The sequence below is a fragment of the Lonchura striata genome, chromosome 29 (genome assembly GCF_046129695.1).
Source record: "Lonchura striata isolate bLonStr1 chromosome 29, bLonStr1.mat, whole genome shotgun sequence".
NCBI lineage: Eukaryota > Metazoa > Chordata > Aves > Passeriformes > Estrildidae > Lonchura > Lonchura striata.
Window position 1 is genome coordinate 2,626,753 of NC_134631.1, and position 17,349 is coordinate 2,644,101.

At 49.8% G+C, this 17,349-nt stretch overlaps 1 protein-coding gene across 1 annotated transcript in view; it reads left to right on the forward strand.

Annotated features, from left to right (window-relative positions):
• Positions 1-17,349, forward strand: part of LOC144247629 (uncharacterized) — a 391,071-nt gene that overhangs the window by 96,173 nt on the left and 277,549 nt on the right. Inside the window, 2 exon segments of the mRNA XM_077788937.1 lie at positions 1,240-1,879; positions 7,816-8,444. Of these exon segments, the coding sequence (XP_077645063.1) occupies positions 1,240-1,879; positions 7,816-8,444 (1,269 nt within the window).

Here is a 17,349-nt window from a genome sequence, read left to right on the forward strand (position 1 = left end):
CCCATTCCCCGCTTCGTATGCTAATCACTCCAAAAGCTATTAAGCATGCGTAGTTTGTCCCTTGAAATGGGCCGGTGGTCCCTTTCATGGCGAGGGGTCCCAAAATGAGGAAGTAAATGAAGTCTTCCTCCTTCTGACCTTTCTACCTTTTCAATGCAAATATGACAAATGAACTCTTGGTAGAACTCCCATTCCTTGTCTTCAATTGGTTTCAGAACAGAGGAGGCCTACAATTGTCTTATGTTCCTAAAAGCTATTTATCAGTTTCTATATTCCTCATTATAAACCCATCTAACTAAACATTGTGCTGACAAGCAATCAAATATTAATTAACTACTAACTCCTGACTTCATCACGTCTACTCATTTATTATTATTATTTTAATTAACTCTAGTAAAGCTTATTTCTAACTAAAATCTTAGCTCCTCTAAAATCTCTAAATTCCTTAAAGTTTACATTTCAACTTTAGCATAGGCCTTGCCAGACATTTGACACAAAGGTACAGCAGCAATAGCCTCTGTATCACCTTTTACAATATTCCAATGACACCATCAAATTGCTTACTAGTTAATAGCAATCAGAGTAGGAAGAAAAAGAAATTTGTTTATTTCAAACCTATCCCCCACAGCTCCTAATAGTGATTGAACAAATGATACCAGCTCAGCTTTCTCATTTATTCCCTTAATAATGAAAACACTCCATTACAATTTTCCCCCCTTAGGTGTAAGATTCCGAGTGGATGGAGAGGCCCCTGTGTCCATCAGGAGAGGCCTCCTCTGGATGCAGACCCAGCCTGAATGTTCTCCAGGGCTCCAGTGTGGTGGGTCCCCGGTGGGATGGGAGCTCAGAGAGCCCTGCCAATCCATGTCCATGCAGGGGTGGACTTGCTCCTGCTGAGTTTTTGGTCTGTGTCTTGGTAGTTTGTGGAGTTTTTGGGCTGAATCTTGGTGTTATGGAGGTTCTTACGGACACAAGATTCCCAATGACTTCTTGAGATCAACTTGGGCAAGGAGGAACCTGCAGTCCAAGGTGCTCTTCTCTTGTTTTGCTGTCAAACCAGGATTTGTCATTCCCTGGGTGTGGCTGGATGGAGGAGGAGGAAAAGCCCCGGAGATGCTGCAGGAGGAGGAGCTGCAAACCCAGCCCAGGGAGCTGCGGGGAGGAAAGAGCCCCCCTGAGCCAGGAAGGCGGGCAGAGATCCAGGCGGAGCTCGGAGCTGGTGGAGAAGCCTCATGGCAGGGAGAAGCCCCACAAGTGCTTGGAATGTGGGAAGGGTTTCAGCCGGAGATCCAGCCTGATCGAGCATCAGAGGATCCACACTGGGGAGAGGCCCTACGAGTGTGGGGAGTGTGGGAAGAGGTTTCGGACCAGCTCCCATCTCCTCAGACATGAGCAGATTCACACAGAGGAGAGGCCCTTCCGCTGCCCCGACTGTGGGAAGGGCTTCAAGCACAACTCCAGCCTCACCGTGCACCGGCGCATCCACACTGGGGAGAGGCCCTACGAATGTGGGAAGTGTGGGAAGAGCTTCAAAGACAGGTCTGGCCTGATCCAGCACCAGGTGATCCACACTGGGGTACGGCCCTATGAGTGCTTGGAATGTGGGAAGAGCTTTGGGTGGAGCTCTGCCCTGACATCACACCAACTCATCCACACTGGGGAGAGGCCCTACACGTGTCCCCAGTGTGGGAAGAGGTTTCGGACCAGCTCCAGTGTCCTCCTACATGAGCGGATTCACACAGAGGAGAGGCCCTACCGCTGCCCCGACTGCGGGAGGGGATTCAAACACAACTCCCACCTCATCAGGCACCGGCGCATCCACACCGGGGAGAGGCCCTACGAGTGTGGGAAGTGTGGGAAGGGCTTCTCACAGAGCTCAATCTTGATCAGACACCAATGGAGGCACCACTAAAGGAAGCCCTGTGAGTGCCATGAGTGAGGGAAGAGAGTGAGGGAAGAGAGTGAGGGAAGAGTTTGGTGCGCTGCTGCAGCTCCATCCCCCATGGGAGGATCCGGGCTGGATGATCCCCAGTGACCCCCGTGGGGCAGAGCCCTGGTGCCCCCGTATGGGGAATAAAACAGAGAGTAAAGCAATGGAGCTGATAAAGGGGCCCGATATCTGAGGCCTGACTGAGCAGAAACTGTGGGAGACACAGACACAGTTTCAGTCTCCCTGGGCAAGAAGTGACCAGAAAAAATGGTGTGAGACTTTGTGATAAGATAAATGTTCCCAGGTTACTGGATGTCACCAAGAATGTGTACCCAATGGGAAATTGTTACCTAAAACAGAGCCCTCTATAAGCACCATACAAGTCAATCCCTGTGTAAACACCTGGTACACTCAATAAAATTGGCTTTGCTCTAAACTCGTATGTCCCCGTCTCTCCATGGTGGATAACCCTGTTGTGGGTGATCCCCGTTGGGTGGGGGAAGGTGCTGGAGGGATTTCTTTCCCTTCTCCCGGTGCTGCCGTGGTTTGGTTGGTAATAAATTCCCTCCCTGTGCCCAGGCTGGGTCTGTTGTCCCCGTGCCGGTGCTCGGGGCGGGATCTCTCCCGTTCCTTCTCTGCACTGCCGGGCCTCTCCTCAGCCAATGAGAGAACGCGGTGGAGAAGAGTCAGCCAATGAGAGCGAGCGGGGCTGATGACTCACCAGTTGCCGGGCAGACCCGCAGCAGGCAGTGTTCCCCACCTGGACCCGCCCTCCCTGCCCAGGGCCGGCCCCGCCGTGGGGTCCCCCCAAGTCCCTCCCCAGTGCCCCCATGAACTGGGCTGGGTTTAACTGGGAAGCTTTACTGGGAACACTGGGAGCAGGGGGCAGGGGCAGAGTGACAGCAGGGCTGGGGGCACAGGATCCCCCCAAAATCAGCGTGGGGATGGAGCGGGGGGGGGTCCTGGCTGGGCCCGAGGCCACGGGGAGCGGCTGCGGCCGCCGGCGGCTCAGGAGCTCTGTGGGCAGATGTCATGGTTTGACACTGGCACAATGCCAGTGCCCCCATGAAAATGTGATCCCTCCCTTGAATGCTGTGAAGTGGAATCTAGAACAGAGCAAAGCAGGCCCAAGCTTAATAACAGAAAAATCTTTATTAAACTATTACTACTGAAGAAAAGAGAAAACTAAAGAAGGGGAAAAAAAACCACACAAAGATCAAATGAAAACCTTGCAAAACATTCCTCCCCCCACCACCCAACTCCAACAAACCACAGTGAGACACAATCTGGACCCCAATCAGGTTTCCACCCTCCAAACAACCGATACTCAGTCCATCGAGGGAACAGAGTCTCTCCTGTGCCACAGACTCCCCCAAGAAACACAGCTCCACATCCTGTGCTTCCATGTCACACATGGCACCGCCCGGAGAAAAAGTTTGCCATGGTGACCCTTCTCCTTTCCATGCACATTGCTCTCACCACCAATGCATGGATGGACAGACTGCTTTTAGGATTTTTCCTTTCAAGGATGCCCTGCCAAGAGGGGAGAAAACAACAGTTCAGTTTTCATTGTTTGGGACCACAGTCCCCCCCCCATTTTCCCCTGGGGCCGAGGGCTCAAGAACAGAGATCTTCTTCTCTTTCCTTTCCAGGACAGGGGGGCGCCACCACAAACCCCCTAACCTTTTCTCTGTTCACTCCAATTTTGTCTTTTTCCCAGCTGAAGCAGGTCTCTTGACTCACTGGCATCCTCCCAAAACACAGTCTCTCTCAGAGGAGAAGATGGTTCAGGTTGTGGCTAACACGGAAAAGTCCAGCCAAAAGCCACTCCTTGTCCCCCTCCCATCCAGAATTCCTCCTTCCAACATCCCAGGGTCCAAGGTGTCCCTCTTCCTCTCTTTCAAACTGAGGAGGGGAAAGGAAAATTCACGAAGCTTTCATTTCTCAAGGAAGGGTTAAAAGTCCGAACTCCCAGGATGGCTCGATGCCCGGACATCCAGCAACTCCCACACAACTGGGCACCTTGCAGCTCCCCCGGCTCCTCCTTCCTCGCGGTGGAATTGCTGACAGAACTGCCGTTGTCTCTTTTTCTCTTCCTCTCGGGAGAGAAACTCTGGGAGTGGGGGGGAACGGAGACATCCCAGATTTCTTCCACCCTTCCATCTGCAGGGGCCAGCCCGGTTCCAGTCCCTCCACCCTTCGGTCTTACCTCCATCAGGCCATGGGGCTTCCCCTCCCCACCCAGCTGGTTGCTGGGCAGGGGAGAGGCTGCACTGCACGCTGACCGGAACCAAAGAGAGCGAGTTCCCCTGGGAATTCTGCTTTCAACCCCTCTGTGTTCCCAGAGGCGTGTCTACTTTCAATTGGTCAATATCCAAATTGACCTCTTCCTTCAGGAAAGAATTCTCTTTCCGTGTCAAACCACGACACAATGCCACCATCAAATTCCTTCCTAGTTAATTACAATCAGAGTAGGAAGAAATAGAAATTTGTTTATTTCAAACCTATCCTCTACAGCTCCAAATAGTGACTGAACAAATGATATCAGCTCAGCTTTCCCATTTATTCCCTTAATAATGAAAACATTCCTTTACAATTTTCCCCCCTTAGGTGTAAGATTCCGAGTGGATGGAGAGGCCCCTGTGTCCATCAGGAGAGGCCTCCTCTGGATGCAGACCCAGCCTGAATGTTCTCCAGGGCTCCAGTGTGGTGGGTCCCCGGTGGGATGGGAGCTCAGAGAGCCCTGCCAATCCATGTCCATGCAGGGGTGGACTTGCTCCTGCTGAGGGTGCTGCTGTCTGTGCTTGCAGTGTCCTTGTGGGCTGCAGCTGGAGCCCTGACTCCTTCCCAGGGGCTGTTTGGGTGGGCTCTGCCCTGGCCAGGAGGGCAATGCCTCTGCCAGGTGCTTGTGGCCGACCCCGTCATGCCCTGGGTGCTGGGGCCCCCTTGGGCCCTGGGGTTGATCCCTCAGGGGCTGTGGGAACTCTGCCATGGCCTTTGCCTTCAGCTTGGCCTTTTGCTCATCCCTTCTTGCCTTCAGCTGCTGTGCCTTTGTGCCCAAGTGCTGCAGGGCCTTCTTGTGCCACTCCTGCAGCCCCGGTCACTGCCTGTGGGTGCTCATCCTGTGAGAGCTGCTGAGCTTTCTGCAAAACCTTTCCTTTCTGCAGGGACCCAAAGCAAATCCTGAACAGCAAATCCTGATCCTTCCATGTGCACTCTGCATTTCCCAGCTGTTCCTTTGTTTTCCCCGTTGTGCTCAGGGTCCCTGCCCAGCCCGTGTGGCAGAGCCGGTGCCTGTCCTGCCGCAGTGTCCAAAGGCGGCCCCCCCGGCGGGCAGGGCCGGCAGCTCCCCGGGGCCGGGCAGCGGCCGGGGCGTCCCGCAGCCTCCTGGGGGCCGGGGGCCACTGCCGGCCCTGCCCGGGGCTGGTGGGGTCAGGCAGCGCCCGGCGCTGAGCCCCGGCTGCCCCACAGCCCCGGCCCGGCCCCGCAGCTCCCCACAGGCCCCAGCCCGTGCTCCCGGTGCCGCACCTCTGCGCCCGGTGCTGCCACTGCCACCGCAGAGAAACCCCTGGCATCCTGACCTCCTGCTTTTCCTGTCTTGGGCAACTGGGAATTCAAAATATTAGCTGGCAAATTGTGAGGTTAAGACTCTGTGGAAAAACATCCCAATCCAGAGTATTTTTCTCTTCCTCCTCTTTGCCATCATCCTTTTTCTTGCCACATAGATTCCTCCTGTTGCTTCTTGCCTGAACCATATTTTTGCACACTCCCCTTCACCTGATTCGTTCCCAGCACACCAGCACCATCCATCCCCTGTTGTACAAATCCCTTCTCCACTTCCTCAGTATTCTCCCAAGGGACCCTTCAGAAACATTTTGCGATCATCATCCCTTTGGCCAGGACCACTCTCTGGCTTTCCCTTTTCTCCCCTCCATGGGTGCCCTGCCATGTTCACTCCCCGAAGATCCCGGGCACTCACTGATGAGATTTTCAGTGCTCTCTCCCTGCTGACTCTTCACAGACCCCCTGATGTGTCACTCGTCTGTCTCCTGGTCACTCCCGGGTCCCCAATCAATCCCCGGTGCCGCCGCCAGCCAAGGGAGCCGATCACCCAAAGTGGGTGAGGCACCTTCAGCTGCACTCCCTGCCCGCCCCGCCCTGGAGAGTGGAAGGAATTCGGGAAGAACCCCAGGGTGTGTGGAAAAATTGACATCAGCAGAGGATTCTGTCCACAAAGCAGACAGAGGAGTTCTGTAAATGGAATTTCATTTCTAAAAATGAGAGAGGCCAAGGGACATTCCCCATGGGATCTCTCCAATTGTTGGAGGACACCGTCTCCTTTTCATCCTAATTCTCCTGGCCACATCTCCCTCTGCTTTCCCCATTGGATGAAGTACTTGAGAGGTACAGACTTCCCAGTCCACCTACTACATACCTACCTTCATATGCTCCTCACTTTTGTATAGCAAACGATATTCATGGCTCTGTTAAATCTTTGATCCTCTGGAAGGTCATGAATAGAGCAGGACATTGGCTAAGCAGCAGTCTGTGTCATCAACTGATGACACTTTCTGCAACCGATTGCTTCTCCTGTCACTTCCTTTATGTACAGGCTCCCTGCCCTATCTCCACGGAGATTCAGAGCATCTGTTTGTAAAGACACTTTCCTGTGGTTCCTTCCATGGGGTCCCCCGTTTGTGGGACATCCCCCCTGGAGCAGGGTGTCCCCTCTGTGCTGCAGCCCCAGGGCTCGGGCAGAGCTCAGCCAATCAGAGCCCGCGGCGCTGATGACTCACCAGTTGCCAGGCAGACTCGCAGCTCCCCGCGTTCCCCACCTGGACCCACCTGCGCCCCCCCTCGGCCCCATGGCCCCGCGAGGGGAATTTGGGGAGGTGGGAGTGGGGCAGCGCCAAGGCCGGGCCCCCCCGCGCTGTCCTGGCGGGAGCGGCTGCAGTGGGGACCGAGTGCGGGCGGGAGCGGCCGAGAGCCCAGCGCTGCCCCAGCCCGACCTGCCCCAGCTCCATCCCTGCCCCTGCGCTGGGATGCTGTGGGTGTGGGGGGAAGAGGGAGCCGGCAGTGGGTGCTGGGCCTGGGGGCAGGAGGAGAAGGGAAGGAGAAGCAGGCTTGAGGAACAGAATGGTCAAACGATTCAGGTGGCATGAGAAGGGGGGAATTTGCAGGATAAGGAGGAATGGCACTAGGAAGAGGAGTGTGAGGAAGAGCAGGCACACAAGAGGAGGAGGAGAAGGAGCAGAAAGAGGAAGCAGCAGAAGGTTCCACCAGTCCTTATAGGTGCAGCCTCCCCCAGCCCCAGGAGCGCTGCTCCCCCCACATGCAGCAGGTGACTGTGGAGGGGGATCCACAATTTTCACGGGGTGAATCTTGGTGTTTCTGAGCTTTCTTGGGCTAAATGTTGGTGCTTTGGTTTTATGTGGCAGCTGAATATTTATCTTTTGGAGGAGGTTTTTGCTGGCTTTTGATGTTTGGGGTGTTTTTGTTCTGTGTCTTGGAAGTTTACGGGATTTTTGGCCTGAATCTTGGTGCTTTGGAGGTTCTTACGGACACAAGATTCCCAATGACTTCCTGAGATCAACTTGGGCAAGGCGGAACCTCCAGTCCAAGGTGCTCTTCTCTTGTTTTTTTCCCCAAACCAGGATTTGTCATTCCCTGGGTGTGGCTGGATGGAGGAGGAGGAAAAGCCCCGGAGATGCTGCAGGAGGAGGAGCTGCAAACCCAGCCCAGGGAGCTGTGGGGAGGAAAGAGCCCCCCTGAGCCAGGAAGGCGGGCGGAGATCCAGGCGGAGCTCGGAGCTGGTGGAGAAGCCTCATGGCAGGGAGAAGCCCCACAAGTGCTTGGAATGTGGGAAGGGTTTCAGCCGGAGCGACCACCTGATCCGGCACCAGAGGATTCACACTGGGGAGAGGCCCTACGAGTGTGGGGAGTGTGGGAAGAGGTTTCAGACCAGCTCCCATCTCCTCGTACATGAGCGGAGTCACACAGAGGAGAGGCCCTACCACTGCCCCGACTGCGGGAAGGGCTTCAAGCACAACTCCCACCTCATCAGGCACCGGCGCATCCACACCGGGGAGAGGCCCTACGAGTGTGGGAAGTGTGGGAAGAGCTTCAGACACAGGTCTAGCCTGATTGAGCACCAGGTGATCCACACTGGGGAACGGCCCTATGAGTGCTTGGAATGTGGGGAGAGCTTTGGGCGGAGCTCTGCCCTGAGAAGACACCAGTGCATCCACACTGGGGAGAGGCCCTACGAGTGTCCCCAGTGTGGGAAGAGGTTTCAGACCAGCTCCGATGTCCTCAGACATGAGCGGATTCACACAGAGGAGAGGCCCTACCGCTGCCCCGACTGCGGGAAGGGCTTCAAGCAGAACTTCCACCTCACCGTGCACCGGCGCATCCACACCAGGGAGAGGCCCTACGAGTGTGGGAAGTGTGGGAAGGGCTTCACACAGAGCTCAGCCTTGACCCAGCACCAACGGAGGCACCACTAAGGGAAGCCGTGTGAGTGCCCCGAGTGAGGAAAGAGCTTTGAGTGAGGGAAGAGAGTGAGGGAAGAGCTTGGTGCGCTGCTGCAGCTCCATCCCCCATGGGAGGATCCGGGCTGGATGATCCCCAGTGACCCCCGTGGGGCAGAGCCCTGGTGTCCCCATATGGGGAATAAAACAGAGAGTAAAGCAATGGAGCTGATAAAGGGGCCCGATATCTGAGGCCTGACTGAGCAGAAACTTTGGGAGACACAGACACAGTTTGTCTCCCTGGGCCAGAAGAAGGGACAGTGGGGGGTGACAGGGGTGTGACAGAGGGGATGAGGGGGTGACAAAGGGACAGAGGGGACATCAGAGCCCTCCAGGGAGGGGACAAAGGGGTCCCTGGAGGACACTGGGGCCACTGCAGGAGGCCACAAGTGCCACCAGGTCCCTGACACCTCCCCTGTCTCCTCCCCAGGTGTCCCCGTACCAGCTGGAGTCACTGGTGAATCTGGTGGCCACCCTGTGTGTGGCAGCCACCGTGACCAGGTTACAGAGGGACGAGCAGCAGGTCATGTCCCCAGAGTCCCTGCACGTGAACCTGAGGAACTTCACCTGGAGTCTTGGTGAGACCCTGGAGCAGGGCGATGTCACCTCCCTGGGCCACCGTGGTGTCCCCTCCCTGGGCCAGGCCCTGGCCGTGCTTGGGGCCACCCCAGGGCCACCTGGGCTGATGTGAGAGCTGCGGGCTGGGCCTGGCAGGAGTTGGTGGTCAGGCTCGAGGACAGCTGGGCCCTGCTGGCCTGGGATGCCACCGAGCTCCACGACGCCCGCTGGGACGCGGCCATCGCTGCCATCCGGGCCGGGGACCTGCAGAACGTGGCCACCCGCAGGAGGACAGCTGGGAGCAGCCTGGTGGCCACAGCCCAGCAGCTGAAGGTGGCCCTGGGCAGGGAAAAGAGGGCCTTGGCAGGGGCCACCCACAAGGCCCAGGTGGCTGCGGCCACCAACGAGGCCGTGGGAGAGGCCGTGGTGGCCAGCAGCCGAGCCATGGTGGCCACCAGAAGGGGACATTGGGCACAGGTGGCCCTGGGGCCGCTGGAGCGCTTGGTGGAAGAGTGTGAAGGAGGCAGGTGGTTCCCCGAGGAGCTGCAGCGCCGGCTCGGGGACATCGAGGCCATCCTGGAGGGGACAAAGAAGGCGTCCCCCGATGTCCCTGAGGCCTTGGTGGCCAAAGTGGCAAGGTTTGAGCAGCTGTGGGATGCCAGTGCCTGCCTGGGCAAGGATCACCTGCTGGGGACACTTGGGGACATCCACGACCTCCTGTTGAGTCCCTGTGGTGGCCCCGGCGGCCCCGGTGGCCCCAGCAGGCGCGCCCTGGCCCAGCGGTGCCAAAAAGCCGTGGAGGATCTCCCCAGGCTGCTGCAGCGATGGCACCGCTCTGATGGCATCAGGGACAGTGACATCCTGGTGGACAGTGCTGGCGTCACCAGTCCCCTCCTCGCGTGGGATTTGAGACCAATTCGGAGAATTTTCTGGGAATTTTCATGGGCATTGTCCCACATGCTGATGGGAGTTTCTGGGATGACATTACCAGCCGCACCTGGGGCCATTGTGAGAGCACTCAGAAGGCTTTTGCATTCCCCTGCTGCCTTTTGCATTTTTCTGCTGTTTCTATTGGGTTTGGCATTTCTCTATTGCCTTTTGCAGGTTCCTATTGACCCCCAGCATTTTGCTGAGGTGCTCATACTGATACTGATTATTGATAATTCCTTGCAGCTGCTCGCTGGCACAATAAAATCTCAGAGTTTGCATGGACAAGTCCAAGGCAGTGTGAGCTTTCTGCCAGGATTTGGGAATCCTTTACGAATCCAATTCTCACATCCCTGGGCCCCCCCGGTCCCGGCGCTGTTCCCGGGGGTCCCGTGGCTCTGGGGGGTCAAAGGGGAGGGGGCGGAACCCCCGTGATGGGTGGGGGGCACAAAGGGGGGTCCGGGCCCGGTGCTCGGGGGGGTCGGGGGCACTGAAGGGGTGCGGGTGCGGTTTTTGGGGGGTCCCGGTGCTCGGTGAGGGGGGGTCAGTGCTCAGCAGCGGGGGCTGTCCAGGGACCCCCCCCGGCCCCCCCAAATCCCAGCCGGGTGTGAAAAACAAAGTTCACTAAGGGATTACTAAACAAAGTTTAATCAGGGATAAAAAAGGGTTTTGGGGCTGGCCAAAGAACTCGCCCTCAACTTAACCCTTCGTTCTCTGGATCCGGTTCCACTGCAAGGCCACGAACACACTCCTGAGTTTTGACATTATTCAAACACTCCCGGGAGGTTTGGGTGTCCCAGGAACTCGTGTTTGGGTCTCACCTCTGACTTGTCTGCAGGACATTCTGTAGATTAAATCGATATATTTGATTTCTTCTCATGGTTCCACCCTGTTGTTTCAGACCCCCTGATAAATTCATAAATTCTTCTGAGCTTTGTGTCACTGGTATCACCTGGTGGGGCTGGTCCACAGATGTGGGAAACACCAAATTGTTTTACACCTGAGTCAGTCACACAAAAGCATTTTAACATTGCATAGTCTCTATTTCAATATTTATTATTTATCTATTTAATGTTTATCTATTTTTAATATATTAAGGCCTATGATATAATATCTGGTTATTACTCTAGCAGTAAATTTGTTATACACTGCACACATAAACGGATCGATTTTATTGTACCAGCGAGCAGCTGCAAGGAATTATCAGTAATCAATATCAAGTACCACAGCAAAATCCTCGTGATCAATAACAACGTGCAGAAGGCAATACAGAATTTCAAAAGCTGATTATTCTATTGTCATTTATAACCCAGCTCTGCTGCAAGGCACCGAGGGGCTCATTCAGCCCCTGACCCACCGCCACCCCATCAGTGTCCCCAGAGCATCCTCAGAATGTCCCCAAGTGTCCCCAGTGACATCACCCCAGGAATTCCCATCAGCATTTGAGACAATTGCAATGAAAATTCCCAGAAAATTCCCCGAATTCGTCTCAAATCCCGCGTGGGGAGGGGAGAGGGGAGAAGTGCCAGCAGCGATGTCCCTGATGATGCCACCGTCCCCGACGACGTCACAGCGGTGACATCGCTGTCCCTGCAGCAGCCTCGGGGTGTCCTCTGTGAAAAATGCATATTTTATGGTTGGCTTTTGCAAGTATTAAATTGAATAGGACTTGTATTATGTTACATTGATTAGTAGTGCTGTATTAACATTTTAATGGTAGGGTAAATGTAGATTTGTGGTTAAAACGGAGCTTTTGTGGTTAAAACAGAAACTCTGTGTGTGGGAAGAAAGGAATGAGGTACTTGCACTGGGACAGCAGCCACAGGACACCGAAATCTTCCAGAGAAAAATAATTTACAGATTATTGTAAATGCAGGCGAGCCGGGGGGAAGAAATGACGATGCCTGACTCCAGCTCAGAAGGATGAATGGTTTCTTTATTAGAACTATACTAATATACATTAATATACTGTTTAAAGGAGACACTAAAATACAAACCTGCTTTTTCTATTAATATATTGTTTAAAGGAGAGACTAAAACTACTAACTTGCTTTTTCTATTAATATACTGTTTAAAGGAGACACTAAAACTACAAACCTGTTTTTTCTATTAATATTCCATTTAAAGGAGATACTAAAAGTAAAAACTGCTTTTTCTATTCATATACTGTTTAATGGAGACACTAAAACTACTAGCCTGCTTTTTCTATTAATATACTGTTTAAAGGAGACACTGAAACTACTAACCTGCTTTTTCTATTAATATATTGTTTAAAGGAGATACTAAAACTACAAACCTGCTTTTTCTATTGATATACTTTTTAAAGGAGACACTAAAATACAAACTGCTTTTTCTAACTCCCAAATCGAACTCCTCACAACTCGTGACCCTCTCTGAGATTCCAGCCCCAGGTGGGTTGGATTGGCCCCAGGCTCAAACGATCCTCACCAGAACCCAACCCAGCAACCACCCCACAACAATTTGGGTAACAAATTGTTAAACAATTCTCCAAACACGTTCCACATGCTAAAACAAGGAGCAGAAACAGAAATTGTTTTCTCTCTCGTTTCCCTCTGTGCTCCTCTGTGGAAAATGCTGTGAGGCAGAGCAATGTGCTGCCACAAGCGCTCCCTGATTAAAGGAAATTCACTCTCCGTGCCCCGCTCAGCCCTGCGGGCGCCGCGGGATTGAGCAGAGGCTGCCACTGCTCCGGGCTCTGTGGCTGGACAGGATTGATGCATCATGCATGAGATCGATGAATATGCAACAGGCTGCTGCTTTTGGGTTATTCCTTGTTCAAGGCGTGGCTTTGGCAGCTCAGTGCCCGAACCATCCGGACGTCCGTAATCCCTCGCTTTTTATTGTCTTGTCACTGTCCTGACCTCATTGTCCACATTGTTATTGCTCTGATTTTATCGCTGGTTTTTTAATAACTGTTTTATTACTAATAAACTTTTACAATTTTAAAAACCGACTGACTGGCGTTTTCCACAGTGCCCAAAAACATCCGGATGTCCGAAATTCTTCACTTTTTATTGTCTTGTCATCGTCCTGACCCTCATTGTCCAGATTCTTATTGCTCCGATTTCATTGCTATTTTTATAACTATTTTATTACTAATTAACTTTTTGAATCAATAATTTTTTAACATTTTAAAAACCAGTGAGTGGCGTTTTTCACAGTGCCCAAGAACTCCTGGATGTCCAAAATTCTTCATTTTTTATCGTCTCATGGTGTCCTCATCCTCATTGTCCACATTTTTATTACTCTGATATTATTTATTAGTTTATTTTTTTTGTTACTATTGTATTTTTATTTTTATTTTTAATAACTATTTTATTACTAATAAATTTTTAAAATTTAAAAAATAACTGATTGTTATTTTCCACAGTGCCCAAAAACTCGCAGATGTCCGAAATTCTTTGTTTTTCATCGGCTTGTGGTGCCTGACCCTCGCTGTCCACATTTTTATTACTCTGATTTTATTTTTAAATTTTATTTTATTTTTATTTTATTTTTTTCTTATTTTATTTTTATTGTTTATATTTTTAATAACTATTTTATTACTAATAAACTTTTAACATTTCAGAAACATCTGATCAGTGTTTTCACAGCGCCCAAAAACTGCTGGATGTCTGAAATTCTTCATTTTTTATCGTCTCGTGGTGCTCTGACTCTCATTGTCCAAATTTTTATTAATCCTATTTTATTGCTATTTTTATACTTACTCTATTAATAATTAACTTGTTTGAATCAGTAATTTTTAAAAGATTTTAAAGAAGCAGAACTGGTATTTTTCATGGTGCCCAAAAACATCCGGGCATCCAAAATTTTTTTCTTTTTATCGCCTCGTGGTGGCCTAAATGTCATTGTCCAGATTTTGATTACTCTGATTTTATTTCTTATTTTAATTTTATTTTTTATTATTTTAATATTTTATTTTCTTTTTTAATAACTATTTTATTTCTAATAATTTTTTAAAATTTCAAGAACAACTGACTGGTGTTTTCACAGTGCCCAAAACTCCCAGATGTCCAAAATTCTTCATTTTTTATCTTCTTGTGGTGTCCTGACCCTCATTGTCCACGTTTTTATTGCTCCGATTTTATCACTATTATAATTATTAATTTATTACTAATTAACTTGTTTAGCTATTAATTTATTACTAACTTGTGTAATAATTAATTAATTACTAATTAACTTGTGTAATCAGTGATTGGTTTGTGATTTTACAGACGCGCGATCGGCGCTTTCAGAGCTCGCGGCGAGCGGGAAACGTTACACGGGAACGAGCTTTGGATCGATTCCTGTGTGATACTGATCAATAATCAATAACTAATGCTGGATCGATTCCTGTGTGATACTGATCAATAATCAATAACTAATGATGGATCGATTCCTGTGTGACATTGATCAATAATTAATAACTAATGGTGGATCAATTAATTTGTGACATTGATCAATAATCAATAATCAATAACTAATGCTGGATCGATTCCTGTGTGATACTGATCAATAATCAATAATCAATAACTAATGCTTGATCGATTCCTGTGTGACATTGTTCAATAATCAATAATTAATAACTAATACTGGAACTATTAATTTGTGATATTGATTAATTAATAATAAATAATTGACATAGGATTGATTTCTCTGTAGCATTGATTAATATTAAATAATAATGAGTGGATAAAAGTTTCTGTAATATCGAGTGATTAATAATTAATAATTACTAATATCTAATAACATAGATAGATTCCTTTGTGATATTGATTAATAATTTATAATTTATATTGGATTATTTTATTTTTAACATTGATTAACACTATTGGATTTGTTACTTTGTAATATTAATAATAATTAATAATATAGGATTGATTTTCTTGTAATATTGATTAATAATAAATAAATAATAACATAGGATTAATTTACGTGTAATATTGATTCTTAATAATCAATAATTAATAATTAATATTGGATAGATTTCTTTGTAATATTGATTAATTAATCCTTAATAATTGATAATAGATCAATTTCTTTTTAGTGTTGATTAATTAATAATCAATAGTTGATATTGGGTCTATTTCTTTGCAATGCTAGTAATAATAAAGAATTAATAATTAGTACTGAATTTATTTCTCTGCAGTATTGATTAATTAAGAATCAATAGTTGATATCAGATAAATTTATTTGTAATGGTTAGTAATAATCAAGTATTAATAATCAATAATCAATAATTAATATTGGATTGATTTATTTGTAATATTGTGAAAAATGCCGATTGAATGATGCGCAGCTATTGATTATTGATACCTCACTGATACTGATTATTGATGATTCACTGCTATTGGTTATTGATAACTTGTTGCTATTGCTCATTGGTAACTCCCTGCTATTGATTATTGATAAGTCCCTGCTATTGATTATTGATAACTCCCTCCTATTGATTATTGATGACTCACTGCTTCGGATTATTGATAACTCTCTGCTATTGATTATTGATAATCTGCTATTGATTGTTGATAACTCTCTGCTATTGATTATTGATAACTCCCTGCTACTGATCATTGATAACTTACTATTATTGATAATCTGCTATTGATTATTGATAACTCACTATTGATTATTGATAATTTGCTATTGACTATTGATAACTCACTGCTATTTATTATTGATAATCTGCTATTGATTATTGATAATCTGCTATTGGTCATTGATAACTCACTGCTATTGATTATTGATAACTCACTGCTGTTGATTATTGATAAGTAACTGCTGTTGATTATTGATAACTCACTGTTATTGAATTGGAGGTGGGGAGATGAAGGAACCCGGGGGAAGGAAACTCCTTTTTTTTCCTTTCCTCCCCCGTTTTTTTCCCCCTTTTTTTGTCACTTTTTTCCCCCCATTTTTTCCTCCTTTTTTTGCCCCTCTCTCTCCTGTGACAAAAGTGAAGATTTGATGAGAAATCGATAAAATGGGAAACAGAACTTTTCTAAAATTGCTTTTTAAAAAAAAATCCAATGAACAATTGGAGCTGGGTAATTGGTTCTTTAATGACTTTAAATTTGTGCTTTGGGTTTTTTAATCAATGCTTTAAAAAAGAACCTTAAAATCCAAACCGGAACAAACTCCTCCAGTGCCACCAACCCCACCGGTGTCCCCAATGTCCCCAAATGTCTCCAAATGTTCCAAATCCCCACTCAGGACACTTCGGTTTGGGGGGTGGATGTCAACCCCCGTTTATTTTGGAAATATTTGGTGACACTGGGGACATTTGGGGACACTGGGGAAATTTGTGGTTGGGGACATTTTGGGTGGGGGGGTGGTTGGGGACATTTTTGGGGGTTTGGGGACATCAGAGCTGTCACATGAAGAGCCCCACTGGAGTGAGAGAGGAGGGGACACATTGGGACACTGGGGACACGGAGATGAAGTGGGACACTGGGGACATCGGGGACACCGGTGTCACCTCCCCGCCGAGGGCCACAGGCGCAGGCTGAGCGCCCCGATGACGAAGGCCACCAGGGCCATCCCCACCATGTCCTCCACGCTGGGCCCAGTGGCACCTGTGGGGACATTGGGGACGCGTCACTGACACCCCTTGGTGGCACCGACACCCCCCGGGTGGCACTGAGCCCGTCCTGGTGGCACCGGCCACACCCCAATGTCCCCAGCTCTGCTCCTGATGTCCCTTAGGAGATCCCAGTCCTGTCCCAAGTGTTCCCAACCCTGTCCCAGCTGTCCCCATCTCCATCCCTGTGTCCCCAACCCTGTCCCCAGTATCCCCAACCCCTTCCCAGGTGTCTCCAACCCTGTCCCCAATTCCAACCCAGGTGTCTCCAACCCTGTCCCCAGTGTCCCCAGGCATCCCTGGTGTCCCAAGACCCTCCAAACCCCGTTCCCAATGTCCCCAGGTGTCCCCAACCCCACTCCTGATGTCCCCAACCCCATCCTGGTGTTCCCAACTCTATCCTCAGTGTCCCCAACACCATTCCTGATGTCCCCAACCCCATCCCAGGTGTCCCCAGCCCCAGTCCTGGTATCCAAGACCCTCCAAACCCAGCTGCAGGTGTCCCCAGCCTTGCTCCTGTGTCCCCAACTCCACCCCAGGTGTCCCCAGCTCCAGTCCTGGTGTCCCAAGACCCTCCACACCCCATCCCTGATGTCCCCAGTTGTCCCCAACCGCATCCCTGATGTTTTCAAGTCTCCCAAACTCCATCCCTGATGTCCTCAGGTGTCCACAAACCCTGTCCTTGATGTCCCCAGATGTCCCCAATATCCCCAGCTGTGCCCAAACCCTGTCCTAGATGTCCCCAGGCATCCCCAGACCCCATCCCTGATGTCCCCAGGTGTGTCCCCAGGTGTCCCTCACCTGCCACCACCACGGTGACCTGGTGT